The 17,078-nt window shown below is 41.2% G+C and overlaps 1 protein-coding gene and 1 pseudogene across 7 annotated transcripts in view; one reads left to right on the top strand and one right to left on the bottom strand.

The window, feature by feature from the left end:
* Window positions 1-2,380: 2,380 nt before the first annotated feature.
* On the top strand, window positions 2,381-2,453 carry LOC120865517 (annotated as a pseudogene).
* A 9,497-nt stretch (window positions 2,454-11,950) lies between these two features.
* Window positions 11,951-17,078, bottom strand: part of LDB3 (LIM domain binding 3) — a 60,073-nt gene continuing 54,945 nt past the window's right edge. For all 7 annotated transcript variants that reach the window (XM_040242171.1, XM_040242168.1, XM_040242170.1 and 4 more), the window contains one exon: window positions 11,951-14,758. In XM_040242171.1, coding sequence (XP_040098105.1) covers window positions 14,669-14,758 — 90 coding nt within the window. In that variant the 3' untranslated portion in view covers window positions 11,951-14,668. The remainder of the gene's footprint in view (window positions 14,759-17,078) is intronic.

Below are 17,078 nucleotides of genomic sequence, written 5' to 3' on the forward strand. Positions count from 1 at the left end.
CCTTCTCCAGGGGATCTTCCCGACCCAGGGACAGAACCTGTGTCTCCTGCTTGGCAGGCGGATCCCATTGTAATAGTTAAGATTCTTGCCCCTGTTTCCAAGAGGCAATTGGGGGGAGCGGTGTCACAGACTTCTCAATGCACCTGCTGTGCTGCTCTATCCCTCAGGGTCAAAGAGAGAGCTCCTGTTCCTTCTTGCCTTCTACCCTCTCCTGCCCCTGTTGTTAGCACAATTGCTGTAGTCACTGCACTGAGCGCCTCGGGAAGCTACATTGCAGGATTCCAAGAGGTGCCATCCTGCTTTTTGTGAAAGATGCTCCTGAGAGTGGCGCAGTACACAACCGGCTCCCGGCCCCATGGGACACCGTGAAAGAGCCATTCCAATTCCATGCCAGGAGCCAAGCCCCTGACTTGCTTAAAGAACCAACATTTTTTTTTTTTACTATTAACATTATATATACCTCTACACAACATTATATATCTCATGCTGCTGCTGCTGCTGCTAAGTCACTTCAGTCGTGTCCGACTCTGTGCGACCCCATAGACAGCAGCTCACCAGGCTCCCCTATCCCTGGGATTCTCCAGGCAAGAACACTGGAGTGGGTTGCCATTTCCTTCTCCAATGCATGAAAGTGAAAAGTGAAAGTGAAGCCGCTCAGTCATGTCCGACTCTTAGCGACCCCGTGGACCGCAGCCTACCAGGCTCCTCCCTCCATGGGATTTTCCAGGCAAGAGTACTGGAGTGGGTTGCCATTGCCTTCTCCATATATATCTCATAGATACATTATATTTTACTATATAACATTATATACCTCTCAGGGCATTTGGGGGAAATGAAAGTGGTAAGATGTGTATTTGTCAGAATTAAATCAATTAGAATCCCATATAGAATGTGTAATTAATTAAAATTTTCATTTTGATTTCATTTTCATCAGTGCAAATGCTCAACACAAAAATTATTCTGTTGTTATACTTGGAATAATACATCATGCCAATCAAAATTTACATCTGTACCATATTTCATCAAAATAAGATAACGATTATAAGCAACATTATTTTATGTACAACTAGGAAAGAAAAATACTGCTAATTATGACATATCATTAACTGTAAGACATCCTAATTTCAGAAGTGATAAAATGTCAAAAAGTGTGCATCTAAGCATTGATGAAACACAGTGTGTTTTAATGCAAAACACCACCATATGGTCCAGTAGTTTGAAATATTAAGTTTCTGGGTTTTTGACATATAACTTATTTGTTTGTTATGCACGATCCTCGAATAATCACACTGTGAAAGTTAACCACAAGAGCAGAGACAGTACAGTTCAACTGCATATAAACATATAAAACAAACATGAATAACTCATGATTCAGTCACATAAAGTTTAAAAGAAATACTAGCATCCAGTCAATGTAATGTAGTATTTGGATTACATTACAAATAAAAAATTAAGTTTTGGACAGCTGCTTATTCTGAAAATGTGTGATGACAAGGAGAATGGACATATTTTTATCCTTGGAAAAGTCAAACTAAACAATTAGAAAAATCTCAACAGTGCATTTATCCCGGAAGCTGAACAATAGTCCTTGTTGCTTGTGGGGCCATCAGGAAAAGCCAGCTGTGGGTTTCTTTTTAGTACAATTAATTGCTTCCGCTGTATATAAAATTGAAAGAATTGGGTGCTTTAGTGCGGAAAAAGGATATCCTGTACACTGCTCCTATTTCCTCACAAAAGCTATTATTGAGCCTTTCGCCATTAATTCACATGTATTGGATTATCCTGTGATGAAAGACCAAGTGGCTTCTCATTTTTATAGTCTCTTATCTCCTATTTATTTGGCACCTCTCTGGAGATACCTGCTCTTCTCCCAAGACTGGTTAATTGCTAGGATGTCAGACGGTAGCTAATGACTGACTTCCTTTTCTGAGACTAATTGTGAGCTCATCTCTGTACTTTTTCTTAGAGTGGCATTTCTCATTGTTGAGAAATATTCTGAGTTCTGTTATTATTTGAAATGACAGAGACAGCATGTTTAGTACCAATTTTCAATCCCTGCCCACCGTTCAGTTTGAGATCAGCAAGTGACTCATTATAAATCCTCTGGGTAAACCTGAACGGTCCAGTATACAACAGCCAATTGCTAAGTGTGACTGTGTAAATTTTAAATTAGTCAGAAGGCTCAATAAGTGCTCAGTAGCCACAGGAAGTTAGTGGTTGCTATATTGGAAGAGGGAAGACATAGAAGATGGCCATTTTCACACAAAGTTCTATCGGACAGTGTCGCTATAAACTGTGGTCTGGTCCTCTCAGGCCTCGTGAGTAGTATCTGAACTCTGAGTTGATGTTTCTGTGCTCACCATTGAAAACAACTGGTACAAAGGCTACTTTCAGGATCATTTCTGTAGTCTGTTACTCGAGAAGTTTCTCTGAGCATGTGAAGCACCAGAAATGGGGGGCTGCTGTTCACCTGGTATAAAGTTACATAAGGTCTGGGAAGATCCCCTGGAGAAGCAAATAACTACCACTCCAGTATTCTTGCCTGGAAAATTCCATGGACAAAGGAGCCTGACAGCCTACAGTCTATGGGGTTGCAAAGAGTCAGACACTACTGAGCAACTAACACACACACACACACAATGAGTGTTCTTACCACAATTTAAAGTATATATATTTCTTTTTAAAATTATTTATTTATTTTATTTGACTGTACTGGGTCTTAGTGGTGTCATGTGGGATCTAGTTCCTTGACCAGGGATTGAACCCAGGCCCCCTGCACTGGCAGCATGAAGTATTAGCTGTTGGACCACCAGGGAAGTCCCTATGTATATTTCTTAACAGTAGAAAATTGACGAAAATGCAAACAGTGTCTGTGGTATCTCCAGGTAGAGGGACTATGATTACTTTTTCCTTCTTCCTATTTATATGTGTTTTGGGGGTTTTATTCCTTTCTTAATTAGTAAAAATCACATTTAAGATCCTTAAACCCATTCATTTATCACCAGTTTCAAAGCAGTTTTATCCAACCCCTGCCTTAGTCATTTTGAACAACTGTTTCTTTAAAAATTAAACTCAGCCAGCAGTTTTTAGTTAAAAGATCTGTATTCCCTTCTCTTCTAGCATGAAAAGCATCAGAGAACTTGAGTTTAGGATGCCCTAGAGCCCTGATAAATAGAATTACAAAACATTCCTCAGGAAGAGATGGCTCATGATCACTAGCAATCCTCTCACCCAGGCATTTGTTGGGCATTTTGCCAGGTTATACATATGTCTAAACTATACTTCAGACTCTCAGAATCAAGGCCCAACAGGTTAAGGAGGCCTATGGAGCTGAAGAGGGCTCTGGTTTTACCATTGAAAAGAGAACCATAAAAAAAGAATTCCTTGTTTCCTAAAAGTTCAGGCATGATCATACAGGTTTAATTAGGAACAGCCAGCTGTTTACAGCAAATTATAAACTGCATAAGCAGACCTCAGTGGACACTCCCAAAGGATGTCCCATGAACCCTTACTTCTCCAAGTCCATATTCAGCAGATCTGGCTTGGTGAGGCAGGGTGCTGTGATGCCAGCCAGAGGAGTATTCTAAAAGTCCCTTTCCATAGCTTTCCATGACCAAAGGAGAGGGTCAGGAGGGCATGGAAAGCCTCCACTTTTCTTTCCTTTCATCCTTGAAACTTGAAGCCAACTCACTGTTTTCCTGACTACTACTGCACCCGCCCAGTAGAGAAACATTTCAGAAACAAGCTAAGCAACAAGATAAGAACACCAACTTTGGAGTCAGAATTCTGGCTGAACTTCCTAATTTTTGACCTTGGGCAGAGTTTGTCAACCCTGAATCCCAGTTTCTTCGCCTATAAAATGAGGATAAATAATATCGATTTAATGAGGCAGATATGAGAATTAACCAAGAGCATTTGGAAAACTGTTGGCATAAAATCAACACTCAATTATTTTTACTTACCTTTCCTTTTCCTTCTAGAAGGTGATTGGTCCATTGGTGTTTCTATTGAAGGGGAAGGAAAACAAACTGTAAAACTCTTAATGAGCCTTACTTCAAATACTGCCCAGTACAGTTCAGTAATTAGTATATGAGTTCTGCTTCAGCTTGGGCTGGGTTCCAGTTCTTTGCTCCAGCCTTAGCTCAGGAATTTCCTCCTCTAGAAAGCCTTTGCTACCCAATCCCAAGCTGAGTAAATGGCTTTCCCAAGAAGTCCCATGGCACTCCAAGCTTGTTTCTATCCTAACAGTTTACCTTGCATTCTGCTTCTCAAAACAGGGTACCTAGCATTGAGCATGGAGTAAGAATGTCATAAGGCATCTCCTCCAGAGCATCAGTTTTATCTAATAATGAGTAAAACAAAGGGCATGTATATACTTTTAAGATACAATATTAGATTATATAAGAAATTTCATAATGGCAGAGGGTTCCTAGAAGTCATGTGCTCATCGTCCTTTGCTTTTAGATCTTCTTTGCAGAGAAGTTGGAGAAGCACGTATTGCCACATGGCAGTGAAATTACACAGCAACTAGTCTGTTTCTTCCAGCAGACCATGAGCTCTGTTAGGGCAGACATTGTACCTCATTTGCCCCTGAATCGCAAAACTTACCTACATAGCATGAGGCCTGTCTCAAGGTAGAGGCTCCAGGAATGTGTGTGGATCTGAAATTAACTCTCTCTCTTCTCCCAGTACTTTGGGGAAACTATAGTTTTTCCATCAAAGAGAGCAACTTTGGAATTGTTTAACTGACAGGACTTCACATTGAGTGCCTGTTAGAGAAAACACAATTCTAGCTGTACTTTTGGGGAAAGTATTTAACCTATCAGACTTTTGGCTTCCCAACCTGGTAGGGTGGTTAAGGCTTAATGAGAAAAGATTCACGAAGTAAACTGAGCTTGACACATAGAAGGTGCATGCAAAAAAGCTTCTTTAGTTTTCTCTAAAGTGACTAATAATTAATTAATTCTAATCATTAATCTACAAACAAAGAGATTATTTTGGTTATTTCAATCATTCCAAGCAACTCAAAAGGGATCTGAGCCACTGCCTGGGGCTTCTTCTACAGCACCCTGGTCCTTCTTCCTGAACTTGCAACCTAATATTACCACATCATCCGGGAGTTTCCTTACTGTCTCGGTGACTGTCACATTAAACCTGGACTTAAAAGATAGAGATAATTCAACTAGAAGGTGGAGAAAGGTAACCACCTATTAGGAGAGTCAGCTACAGAGTAAGGGCCCATTTCAAGCCTTGCCTCACTAAGTAATCTGATTGGTTTTTCCAACTCTGAGGCATGTCTTGATCCTGGTTCTGCAGACAGAACTGGGTCCGGGGCAAAGTTGCCAATTCCTAACTTAGAGAATGAGCCAGGGAGTCGGGATCCACAAATGCCTATGTCCTTCATTCTATTGGTCTGGGTCCAGAGTAACTTTACTCAGAAACTAGTAAAGCTTAAGCTTCAGGGTCCCTTACTATCAAAGCCCCCTGTTTATGCTGAGAGTTGCTTAAAGTGTTCTAGGTTGAGCAGGGAAGTCAGGGTGTTATCAGGGAGCATTCTTATGTTAGCTTTTCTGATAAGTTGCCTAAGAGATTTCAGAAGAAAGAGACCTAGAGAGCCTTGATTCCAGGAATTTGATTCTTTCTTCTCATTCTAAATGAATACTCTGTGGTTTACTTTGTGTTTGAAATTTTATATTCTTTTTAAGGATGACTCCAAAAAACCTGAAGCTACTTTTCTCTATTGCCTGCCTACCCTACAGCTCACCAGAAAGTCACAAGCACAGGAGAAGAGTTTCAGAGGCCTGTGTCAGGATGACTCCATGAGAGGTGGACTCACCCTCAGTACCTGCAGTCTATCTTCTCTCTCAGGAACCTGTTGAACACCTTGTACCAACTTCCTTCCACAAATGCTGGGACCGTCTAGCATTCCCAAGTGCTTTGATAGGAATAAAAAGATAAAGCCTCTATTAGCTGACTTCTCCCTTGATCTAAAAATGATTTTTAAATGGTCTTTTTATACCTATTTTTATGCATCGATAGACTTGGTACTAGGGAGGGGTCAGGGGATAACTGACTTGCATATGGAAAGGTAGTCTGTTAAGAATTTTTCCTTTTTTTTTTTTAAACATTAAAAAATTTTTAACTGAAGTATAGATGAATTTCAGTGTTTCAGGTATACAGCAAAGTGATCCAGTTTTATGTATATATATTCTTTTTCAGATTCTTTTCCATTATAGGTTATTACAAGATATTGAATATAGTTCCCTGTACTATAAGGCATGTCCTTTAAGAATTTTAATAAGATATTTTGGGTTTTTTTAAAAAATAGAATTAGTTCGTGAAAAAAGGAACATGGATCCCAAGTAAATGATAACAATGATGGCATCCTTTTGCATTTCTGTTCCTAATGTCTCCACTCTAATGCCTAACTGTAGATGGAGTTCTCATGATCATTGTTAGTCAGTTCAGTTCAGTTGCTCAGTCGTGTCCGACGCTTTGCGACCCCATGAACCGCAGCACACCAGGCCTCCCTCTCCATTACCAACTCCAGGAGTTCACCCAAACTCATGTCCATTGAGTCGGTGACGCCATCCAACCATCTCATCCTCTGTCATCCCCTTCTCCTCCTGCCCTCAATCTTTCCCAGCACCAGGGTCTCTTCAAATGAGTCAGCTCTTCATATCAGGTGGCCAAAGTATTGGAGTTTCAGCTTCAACATCAGTCCTTCCAGTGAACACCCAGGACTGATCTCCTTTAGGATGGACTGGTTGGATCTCCTTGCAGTCCAAGGGACTCTCAAGAATCTTCTCCAACACCACAGTTCAAAAGCATCAACTCTTCAGCGCTCAACTTTCTTTATGATCCAACTCTCACATCCATACATGACTACTGGAAAAACCATAGTCTTTAATAGACAGACCTTTGTTGACAAAGTAATGTCTCTCCTTTTTAATATGCTGTTTAGGTTGGTCATAACTTTCCTTCCGAGGAGTAAACGTCTTTTAATTGCATGGTTGCAATCACCATCTACAGTGATTTTTGGAGCCCAGAAAAATAAAGTCTGACACTGTTTCCACTGTTTCCCCATCTATTTGCCATGAAGTGATGGGACCAGATGCCATGATCATCTTAGTTTTCTGAATGTGGAGCTTTAAGCCAATTTTTTCACTCTCCTCTTTCACTTTCATCAAGAGGCTCTTTAGTTCTTCACTTTCTGCCATAAGGGTGTTGTCATCTGCATATCTGAGGTTATTGATATTTCTCCGGGCAATCTTGATTCCAGCTTATGCTTCCTCCAGCCCAGCATCTTCCATGATGTACTCTGCATAGAAGTTAAATAAGCAGGGTGGCAATATACAGCCTTGATGTACTCCTTTTCCTGTTTGGAACCAGTCTGTTGTTCCATGTCCAGTTCTAACTGTTGCTTCCTGACCTGCATACAGGTTTCTCATTATTAGTCGGATAACCTTTAAAATGTATTTTATAGAGATTAAGTAGGATCACATTGGTGAAGTTCATAGTTTTAAAAAATACATTGTTTTAAAAAGAAAGCAAATCTCAGAACGGTATGCATAGTACGATTCCAATTAAGTAAAACACAATGTGGGTATGTATAGTTTGTGTGAGTATATATACAAGGATGGGTCTATGTTTCCCAGATTTCAGAAAACAACACTGTGCTGTATCCACACAGAACTAATGTTTCCCAGACTTTAGACAACTGCATACAACCTTTTTTTTTTTTAAATCTCGCTGCACTGTGGGGCTTGCGGGATCCTAGTTCCCTGACCAGGGATCAAACCCAGGCCCCTGCAGCAGAAGCACAGAGTCCTACCACTGGGCCACCAGAGAAGTGCTTGCATACAGCCTTTGGCCATACTCATCCAGAACTACTCGATGAACAGCTTTGACACTTTTTTTCAAAAGCTTTATAAGGAAAATAAAATTTATTCTAACAAACGGTGACCTCCTTCACTAATAGAGTCAAATATTAACTCTTTACAACTGGCAGGTATATGAACACATTGTCTACCCTGACTTACCATCGCTTACAAGGCCCTCTGTGCTCTTTGCCACCCCTCCTGCTGCTCTTTCCTTACCTCTGCTCTCAAACCCTGTCCTTTCATTGTGCCAAAACTATACCCTGGGAGCCTCCATGTTTCTTTCCCCCTCAGACTCAAATTTTGGTGTGGCTGGTTTCTTCTCATCATTCAGACCTCAGCCCAAGTATCACTTCGCAGCCAGGTCTTCACTGACCACTTGACCAAAAGTAGCTTATGCCAGCCCCCAATATATTGCTTTGTTTTATTTTCCTGTAGCATGCACTATTTGAAATTGTACTGATTATATGCTACTTGTTTACCATTGTTCTCTTCCCTTTAGTGGGTAAGCTTTATGAAAGCAGGAATCTTGTCCGTACTGTCATCTTCCATCCCTACAATAGAGCCTAGCAATTCAGTGAGTGTTTGTGGAATGAAACGTAATAATTCTGAAATATTATACAATGTTAAAAAGAAATGAGATATCAAGCCACAGAAAAATATGGAGGAAAATGAAATGTATATTGCTAAGTCAAAGAAGCCAGTCTGAAAAGGCTACATACTATATGATTCCTACCATATGACATTTTGGAAAGGGAAAAACTATAGAGACAATAAGAAGATGGGTGGTTGTCAAGGGTTAAGGGGGATGGAGGGATGAGTAAGTGGAGCACAGTGAATTCTTAGGCAACTATATATGATATTATAATGGTGGATACATGTCATAATACATTTGTTCAAACCATATAATGTGCAATACCAAGTGTGAACCCTAATATAAACTACTGACTCTGGGTGATATGGAGGTGTCCATGTAGCTTCACTGATTATGAAAAATGTAGATTCTGGTAGGGGATGCTGAAAATGGGGGAGGGCTTCCCTGGTAAAGTGCCTGCCTACAACGCGGGAGACCTGGGTTCAATCCCTGGATTGGGAAGATCCCCTGGAGAAGGAAATGGCAACCCACTCCAGTATTCATGCCTGGAAAATCCTATGGACCAAGGAGCCTGGTGGGCTACAGTCCATGGGGTCTCAAAGAGTCAGACACGACTGAACGACTTCACTACACTTCACTACTACTATGCCTGGGTGGGGGCAGGGAGCATTTGGGAAATCTGTATACCTTCTGCTCAATTTTGCTATGAACCTAAAACTGCTCAGGGGCTTCCCTTATAGTGCAGCTGGTAAAGAATCCACCTGCAATGCAGGAGACTCTGGTTTGATTCCTGGATTGGGAAGATCCACTGGAGAAGGGATAGGCTACCCACTCCAGTATTCTTGGGCTTCCCTTGTGGCTTAGCTGGTAAAGAATTGCCTGCCATGCGGAAGACTTGGGTTGGGAAGATCCCCTGGAGAAGGGAAAGGCTTCCGATTCCAGTATTCCAGCCTAGAGAATTCCATGGATAGCTCATGGGGTTGCAAAGAGTCGGACATGACTGAGCAACTTTCACTTTCACTTAAAACTGCTTTCAAAATAAAGACTATTTAAAAAGATATACTGACCCAAGTTGTCGATAGTTTTAAGTGTGATCACTGAGTCACGTTGCTGTACATCAGAAACTAACACAGCATTGTAAATCAACTATGCTGCTGCTGCTGCTGCTAAGTCGCTTCAGTCGTGTCCGACTCTGTGCGACCCCATAGACGGCAGCCCACCAGGCTCCCACGTCCCTGGGATTCTCCAGGCAAGAACACTGGAGTGGGTTGCCGTTTCCTTCTCCAATGCATGAAAGTGGAAAGTGAAAGTGAAGTCACTCAGTCGTGTCCGACTCTTCACAACCCCATGGACTGCAGCCTAGCAGTCTCCTCCGTCCTTGGGATTTTCCAGGCAAGAGTACTGGAGTGGGATGCCATAAGATTCAGTAATGAAAACAAAAAACAATGCTGCTCTGAACATAGGAGTGCATGTATCTTTCAAATTAGGGTTTCTGTGTTCTTTGGATACATACTCAGGACAGCTGGCTCATATGGTGGTTTTAATTTTAATTTTTGGAGGAATACTGTTCTCCACGGTGGCTATATCAATTTATAGTCTCACCAGCAGTGTATATTTGTTTCCTTTTCTCCACATCCTCACCAGCATTTATTATTTCTTGTCTTTTCCATAATAGCCCTTCTGAGATGATATCTCACTGTGGCTTTGAGTTGTATTTTCCTAATAATTAGTGATGAATATCTTTTCATGTGTCTGTTGGCCATCTATATGTCTTCTTTGGAAAAATAGTTATTCAGATCCTCTGCCCATTCTTTAATCAGATTGTCTGCCTTCCTGTTGTTGAGTCGTATGAGTTCTGTATGCATTCTGGATATTAATCCCTTATGAGACATACAATTTAACAGATATAGCCTTTATTATGCTGAGGAATGTTCCCTGTATAACCGCTTCATTGAGAATTTTTCTTACAAATGGGTGCTGGATTTTGGAAAATGCTTTCTCTGCATCTGTTCAGATGATCATGACTTTTAGCCATTGTTCTATCAAGGATGTATCATGCCGATTGATTTGTGGATGTTGAACCATCTCTGTATCCCTTGAATAAATCCCACTTGATTGCGGCGTATGATCCTTTTATGTTACTGGATTTGGTTTGCTGACATTTTTTTAAGGATTTTTGCATCTGTGTTCATCAAAAATATTGGTCTACAATTTTGCTTTTCTGTGGTGTCCTTGTCTAGTTTTGGTACCAGGGTAATGCTGGTTTTGTGAAGTGTTGAACAAGCAATTTTCATTTGGTCCACAATTCCTCAGTAAAGAGGGAAGAAATTCTGGTATCAGGTAATACTACCGAATTCTAATTCACATGGTTCATACTTCTGGGACATTTGTGTAATATTTATTCTTGCTGCTGGCTTTCCCAATGTATTTTTTCTGGTTGAACAAGTTGAAGGACTTTAAAAAATGACACAGAAGTGAGGCGTTCTGACCCCACTCTACTGCTGGTAATAACAACTAACATTTGCATTGAAATTTTCTTCCCAAAGTTACTGTATTTGGCTCTCAAAATAAAATGCAGCTGTTATGTTAATAGCTTCATTTTCAGGCAGATAGGCAGACTTAGAGAGAGTCTTCTGTTGCCACACTGGTGGTATTAGATCAGCCTTGATCTAAACACTGGTCTTACAATGTCAAAGTCCATGTTTATTTCATGGCACCTGGCTGCCTCCCTAGCTGGTTGTGTATATGCTGGGAAGCCACTTCCCTTTTCTGAGACTCAGTTCTTACATCTAGAAAATACCCAGGTGATCTCTTGGATTCTTTCCAACTTTAAATTCTGTGCCTATGAATCTTTTTTTCTCCATCATCTATTTGAAAAATTGCTAAAGCTTTAAAAAGTACTAAAATAAGATTTTATTTCTACTTGTAACTGTATGGCTATTTGAAAATCTGATTCAGGCATTAAAAGTCAAATAAGTTATAAAAAATATCTTTTTCTTTTAAAGTAATGCCTAGAAACAGAACATCTCAAAAAAGAATGAATTGGTCATGCTGAAGGCTCCTCAGAGGGGCCTTCATTATTCTTAAAAAAATGCCATGAGGGGATTTTACTCTGAGCTTATTTTAAAACAAAAGGCATGGAAAAAAATATACTTTTCTAGAAATTAAGTTATTTAGAACAGAATAAAAAGAAATAAATATGAAATAGCTAAATAAATAAATCTTTCCAAAAGGAAAAGGCCAAACCTGGTCTTTAGGTTATTATTTACTGGTAAATCCACTTTGTACGCATAACATCTGTATTATTCATGTATCCTTCTTTGTTTAAACTGCTGTTGGACCACACAATCAAAAGAGCAAGTGAGTTATTTGTTTTTTCTCCTTAGGGCATTTTGTTTTCTCTCAGACTTATATTTGCAGGCATAGAGAAGTAACCTACTTTTGGTTATCACATGAAAAAACTTTATACAGAAAAATCTGTATTTGCACATCCGTTTGGGGTTTTATTTTGCTAAAAAGAATTCACACAGGCCAAAAACAAAAAACCATGCAAAACATTTTTATGCACACTTTTACCACACTATATTCCATTTCTGAAATGTTAAAATTAAAAATCCCAAAGCAAGAGTACTTAGGTTGAAAAGTTAACATTATAAAAGCTAGATTCCTAACACAAACACTGCAGACATAAGTCACTCAGTTGCAAAAAGTTAATGTTTATAAATGTTAAATAAATGTCAACAATGAGGAGACAAGAACTGTAGATCCAAAGTGTACTCCTCACCGTGAACTATTAAAACTTGTGTTTGGTGTTGTAGGACATCCACGATGTTAACTTGAAGTAGCTACAACCTTAACCCAACACTATGCCAAACTTAAAAACACGGAGGGAACCATATTAAAAATCACCTCCTTTTCCTGCTACCTTTAAAATGTTTTTGTTGTTGATTTTGGGTTTTGGTAACTAACAGTCCCTCAGAATACACACTAGCTGTGAAATGTAGAAAAACGGCTTCAATAAATGACGATTATGAAGCTCACCTGTGAGATTTAACTTTTCTTTTTAATGATCATATGCTTTTGAATGGCCACACTTGTGTCTGTGTATGTGTAAGATCTTTTAAATGATATTTTTGGGGAAAAAACTCTAGGGAACTTTATTCCCTTTCCTTCAGACCAGTCCTTGATAATTAATAGTTTTTTTTTTTGTTGTTGTTGTTGTTTAAGAAAATCTGCCTAGAGCCTTTCTGTACAGTCAGCAACCTCCTTGTCCCTGTGTATTTGAACTTTCCAAAAATAACAGAATGCTTGCTTGCAACTCCTGAAAAATCTCCAGGCACTCCCTGCAGATGTTACTCTGCCTGGTGCTTTATATTCACTTTCTCCCTGCACCAAAGCTAAAGAAGGGGCCTGTGGTAGGAGCCCATTTATGTCCCTCCTGGTGTTCCCTGGGGGATGTTAGTGGCTCCACTCTTGGGGAAAAAAAAAAAGGGGGGGGGGCCTTCTGTTAGAGACAAATCTAGCTGCTTCTTTCTCCCTCAGGTAGAAAGGCAGTCCCCTGGAAGCCTCAGTTCTCAGAAGAAAAAGTAGTCTAATGCATTCTCATAAAACATTTCAAACGTGCAAAGAGAAAATCCAAAACAGGAGTGAGCAGAGGGTAGCGGTGACTGGAAGATGGCCTAAACATTGTGCTCAAGTGAGAAACATCCACTCAAACCGCCTCCTCTGATGCCAGGTTCAGTGAGCATAACAGCGCTTCCTAAAAGGGAGAGAGACGATACCCATTTCCAACCTAAAAACTAAGCTTCTCTCTTTATCACCAAACAGCTTTAAAACGCTTACTTAACTCAAACTATCACTAACACTTTAAAGAAGTTTGAAGATCCCAGTCTATTTCAGTAAATGCTTAAACAATTGCTAGGTCAACTCAGCTCATACTTTTTTCAAAATACTAGCCAAAATGGCAGACGCGTCTATATCAGGCCATCTTTCCCTTCCAGCAGGCAACACAGTTGTTTACAATCAGTGTGTTGCATTTAAAGGAAGGCACGAGAAGGATGGAGCAGCTCTGAGGTGGGAGGTCCTGCCAGCTTGTGTGTTCTTACTGAGGCTGGCAGAAAGGAAGGTTTCTCTTTCCCACCGGGAGTTTGGGCATGTCCTCAGCCTATTCTGCCATCCTGTTTCAAACACTGTCTGTCTCTTCTTTTCTGCAGGTCATTAAGCCTGTTGAGGAAAGGGATGTTGAAGAGGACCTCAGCAGTGAGCACTCATAGGACTGGGAGCGAAACGCATGCACAAGACTACACATTCATGCTAACGAACCCATAAAGCCAAACAGGGGCCAAACACAGCCCAGAGTTACTGTGCAATCTCCTCTCACACACAGCAAAGCAAAACTGGAAAAAAACCCAATTCCACTTGCCCACCACAAGTCAAAAATAAGCTAAGCTTTCTGGGGACATTGGCTGTTTCAGGCTAAAAGAGGGTGGCAGAAGAGCCCTTCTTTCCCTCAGCTGTCTGCAGCATGAGCCCGATCCTTTCCCGAAGCCCTGTCGATTGCCCAGAGGCTCCCAGAAGACATCCCTCCAATGTCTGGGCTCCCATGAGAATGTTCAAGCCCGTGCAAGGTCTGAAGTCTGATGCGCCGAGGTAGCTCCATGACGCGAGGAATGGAATAACACTTCCTTTTTTGGTGAGGAAGGCCCAATCGGTCTTAGCTAACAAGCTCTCAGCTATGGCTCTAAAAATACCCTGCAGTGAGAACTGTTTGGCACTTCATTTTGTTTGTTAGAGGAGCTCTAAAGAACTCCACAGAAAACTTCAGATTCTCCACAACCGCTCTGAGCTCTGTCCCTGCTCTGGTGACCTCAGGGAAGTGTATCGCTTTGGGAAAGTGACTTTTTCTTTTTCACTTTTGAGTTCTTGGAATTCTGTCCTCAATGTTTGAAGTACAATTCCAGTCTTGGATTAATTACTAGCTTGGTTCAGGAATCTTCATTTGGCTTCTAGTCTGAACTATGCAAATACACGATCTGTGTGCAGAAGAAACGACTAAAATTATACTTCAAAAGGGCTCAGGCGCTTCCTGTCTTCTCCCTTTCCCCCCAAAAAAGAAACATCAGTCTCCTTCAATCCTTTGTTGCCAGCAGCAGGAGCAGCTCCCTGCCCATCCGTATCAGATGCCCTGGGCTCCCTACACATTGATGGCGTGCGCATGCTTCTTGCACAGGGGTTTGTCCTTCTTGGAGTAGAATGGCTGCCCCTCCAGATTCACGTGGCAGACCTGAGACAGAAAACAGACAGGCATGAAACAGTCCAGGAGAGAGGAGGACATGAGCAAAAAGATTTCAGCCATCCTTTAAGACAAAGCACTGTCACAGAGAGATGGGAGAAAAGGCAACAGCCAGCTTCTCCTCACAACAAACGCTTTACAACTAAAGCAGTATATGCGCAGCATTTACACTCAGTCGTGTCCGACTCTTTGTGACCCCATTGACTATACAGCCCATGGAATTCTCCAGGCCAGAATACTGGAGTGGGTAGCCTTCCCCTCCTCCAGGGGATCTTCCCGACCCCCAGATGGAACCCAGGTCTCCCGCATTGCAGGCGGATCATTTATCAGCTGAGCCGCAAGGGAAGCCCAAGAACAGTGGAGTGGGGAGTCTATCCCTTCTCCAGCGGATCTTCCCAACCCAGGAATTGAACCGGGGTCTCCTGCAATGCAGGCAGATTCTTTACCAACTGAGATATCAGGGAACCCCAAAGCAGTATAGATGCGTTGAACTATTATTAAAGACTTCCAAAGGGGAACATGGAATAAACTCAAGTTAAATTAAATTAAATTAATGGAATACAGAATGTATACACAATAAAGGTGATCAATGCTGTGTGTGTTTGCTTAGTCACTCAGCTGTGTCCCATTCTCTGTGACCCCATGGACTGCAGCCCACCAGACTCCTCTGTCCATGGGATTCTCTAGGCAAGAATACTGGAATGGGTAGCCATTCCCTTCTCCAGGGGATCTTTCCAACCCAGGGATTGAACCCAGGTCTCCTGCATTGCAGGGAGATTCTTTACCATCTGAGGTGACCAAAGGAGATCAAACCAGTCGATCCTAGAGGAAATCAACCCTGAATATCCATTGGAAGGACTGATACTGAAGCTGAGGCTCCAATACTTTGACCATCTGATGCAAAGTGCTGACTCACTGGAAAAGACCCTGATGCTGGGAAAGATTCAGGGCAGCAGAAGAAGGAGGCAACAGAGGATGAGATGGTTGGATGGCATCACCAACTCAATGGACTTGAGTTTGAGCAAACTCTGGGAGATAGTGAAGGACAGGGAAGCCTGGCGTGCTGCAGTCCATGGGCTTGCAAAGAGTTGGCAACTGGACAACAACAATTAAGATGATCAATTGATGATATCCACAGAGGTGATTAATATTTAAAGAAATATAACATGTCAGAAAAGTGATCCTGACTAATAATTAAAGGAAAAATAAATTAAAACCTCTATGAGATACCTGTTAACCTGGCAAAATAAACAAAACAAAAAGCCTCAAAAGCTCGTCACCTTTAGCCCATGTGACTAAAGCCAGAAAGAAAAAAAAGTGATCAGTCGAAAGTCAGCAGTATCAAAAGAGATCAGGCCTACTTGTCACTGTTTAGGGAATGTGAATCAGCCCAGCCTTTGGCAACGGATGTGGCAACATGGAAGAGAAGCCACGAGAGGTGCCTGCCTTGCACCCCAGTAACACCACTCTGGATAATTTCATCTTGCAGCAACTATTGCACAGAACAAGAAAGCAACATATGCTCAACTACAAACCAGGTAGCCATTACCATTTCTCTCAAGGGGATGATGATTAAGTTAATTTTTATGGTGCATTTTCCCAATGAAATGCCACCATGAAATGTAAATCAAATATGGCAAAGTATATGCAGGAAAATATTACATGAAAAAAAAAAGGCAAAATTATATACCCCCTTGATGACAACATGTGAGTGGAGCTTAAAGATGGAAACAAAGCAGAAAGGGAGGAGAGCAGCAGTATTTGTCAATGTGGACAAATATGATACCAGACACTCCGTATACACCATCTCATTTAATTTTCACAAAACTTAATGGGATGGGTATGACTCTTCTCTATTTCACAATTGAAAGTTAAGGCTCAGAAAGGCCAAGTATCTTGCTCAAGTCACAGACCTAGTTAAGTTGTAGAACCTAGGAATCCATATTCAGGTCTGCAAGACTCCACTTCTAAGCTCATTTTCCCCCTACCTCACAGCAGAGAGAGACTATGGTTACTCGGAACTGTTCTGGGCTTACAGGCTCGTATCAGGGTAGCTCACTAAGCCCATGGCAGCTAGGAGAACTAGTCCTGATCTTCCTTTCTTACTAATTCTTTTTCAAGTTACGGGAAAATATAAGCTCATTAAAAGTGATTTGGAAATATAAAGTGATGGAAAGAGGACCAAAGAATCCCTGAAAGTTTTCCAATCAAAATATTGCTTTCCCAAAATTAAAACCATGTTCCACTTAGATACAGACAGCTTCATGGGGCACTGAGTGCTACCCTGGGCTAGTTTGGGGGAAGGCATAAT

The sequence above is a fragment of the Oryx dammah genome, unplaced genomic scaffold (assembly GCF_014754425.2).
Source record: "Oryx dammah isolate SB20612 unplaced genomic scaffold, SCBI_Odam_1.1 HiC_scaffold_6, whole genome shotgun sequence".
Lineage (NCBI taxonomy): Eukaryota > Metazoa > Chordata > Mammalia > Artiodactyla > Bovidae > Oryx > Oryx dammah.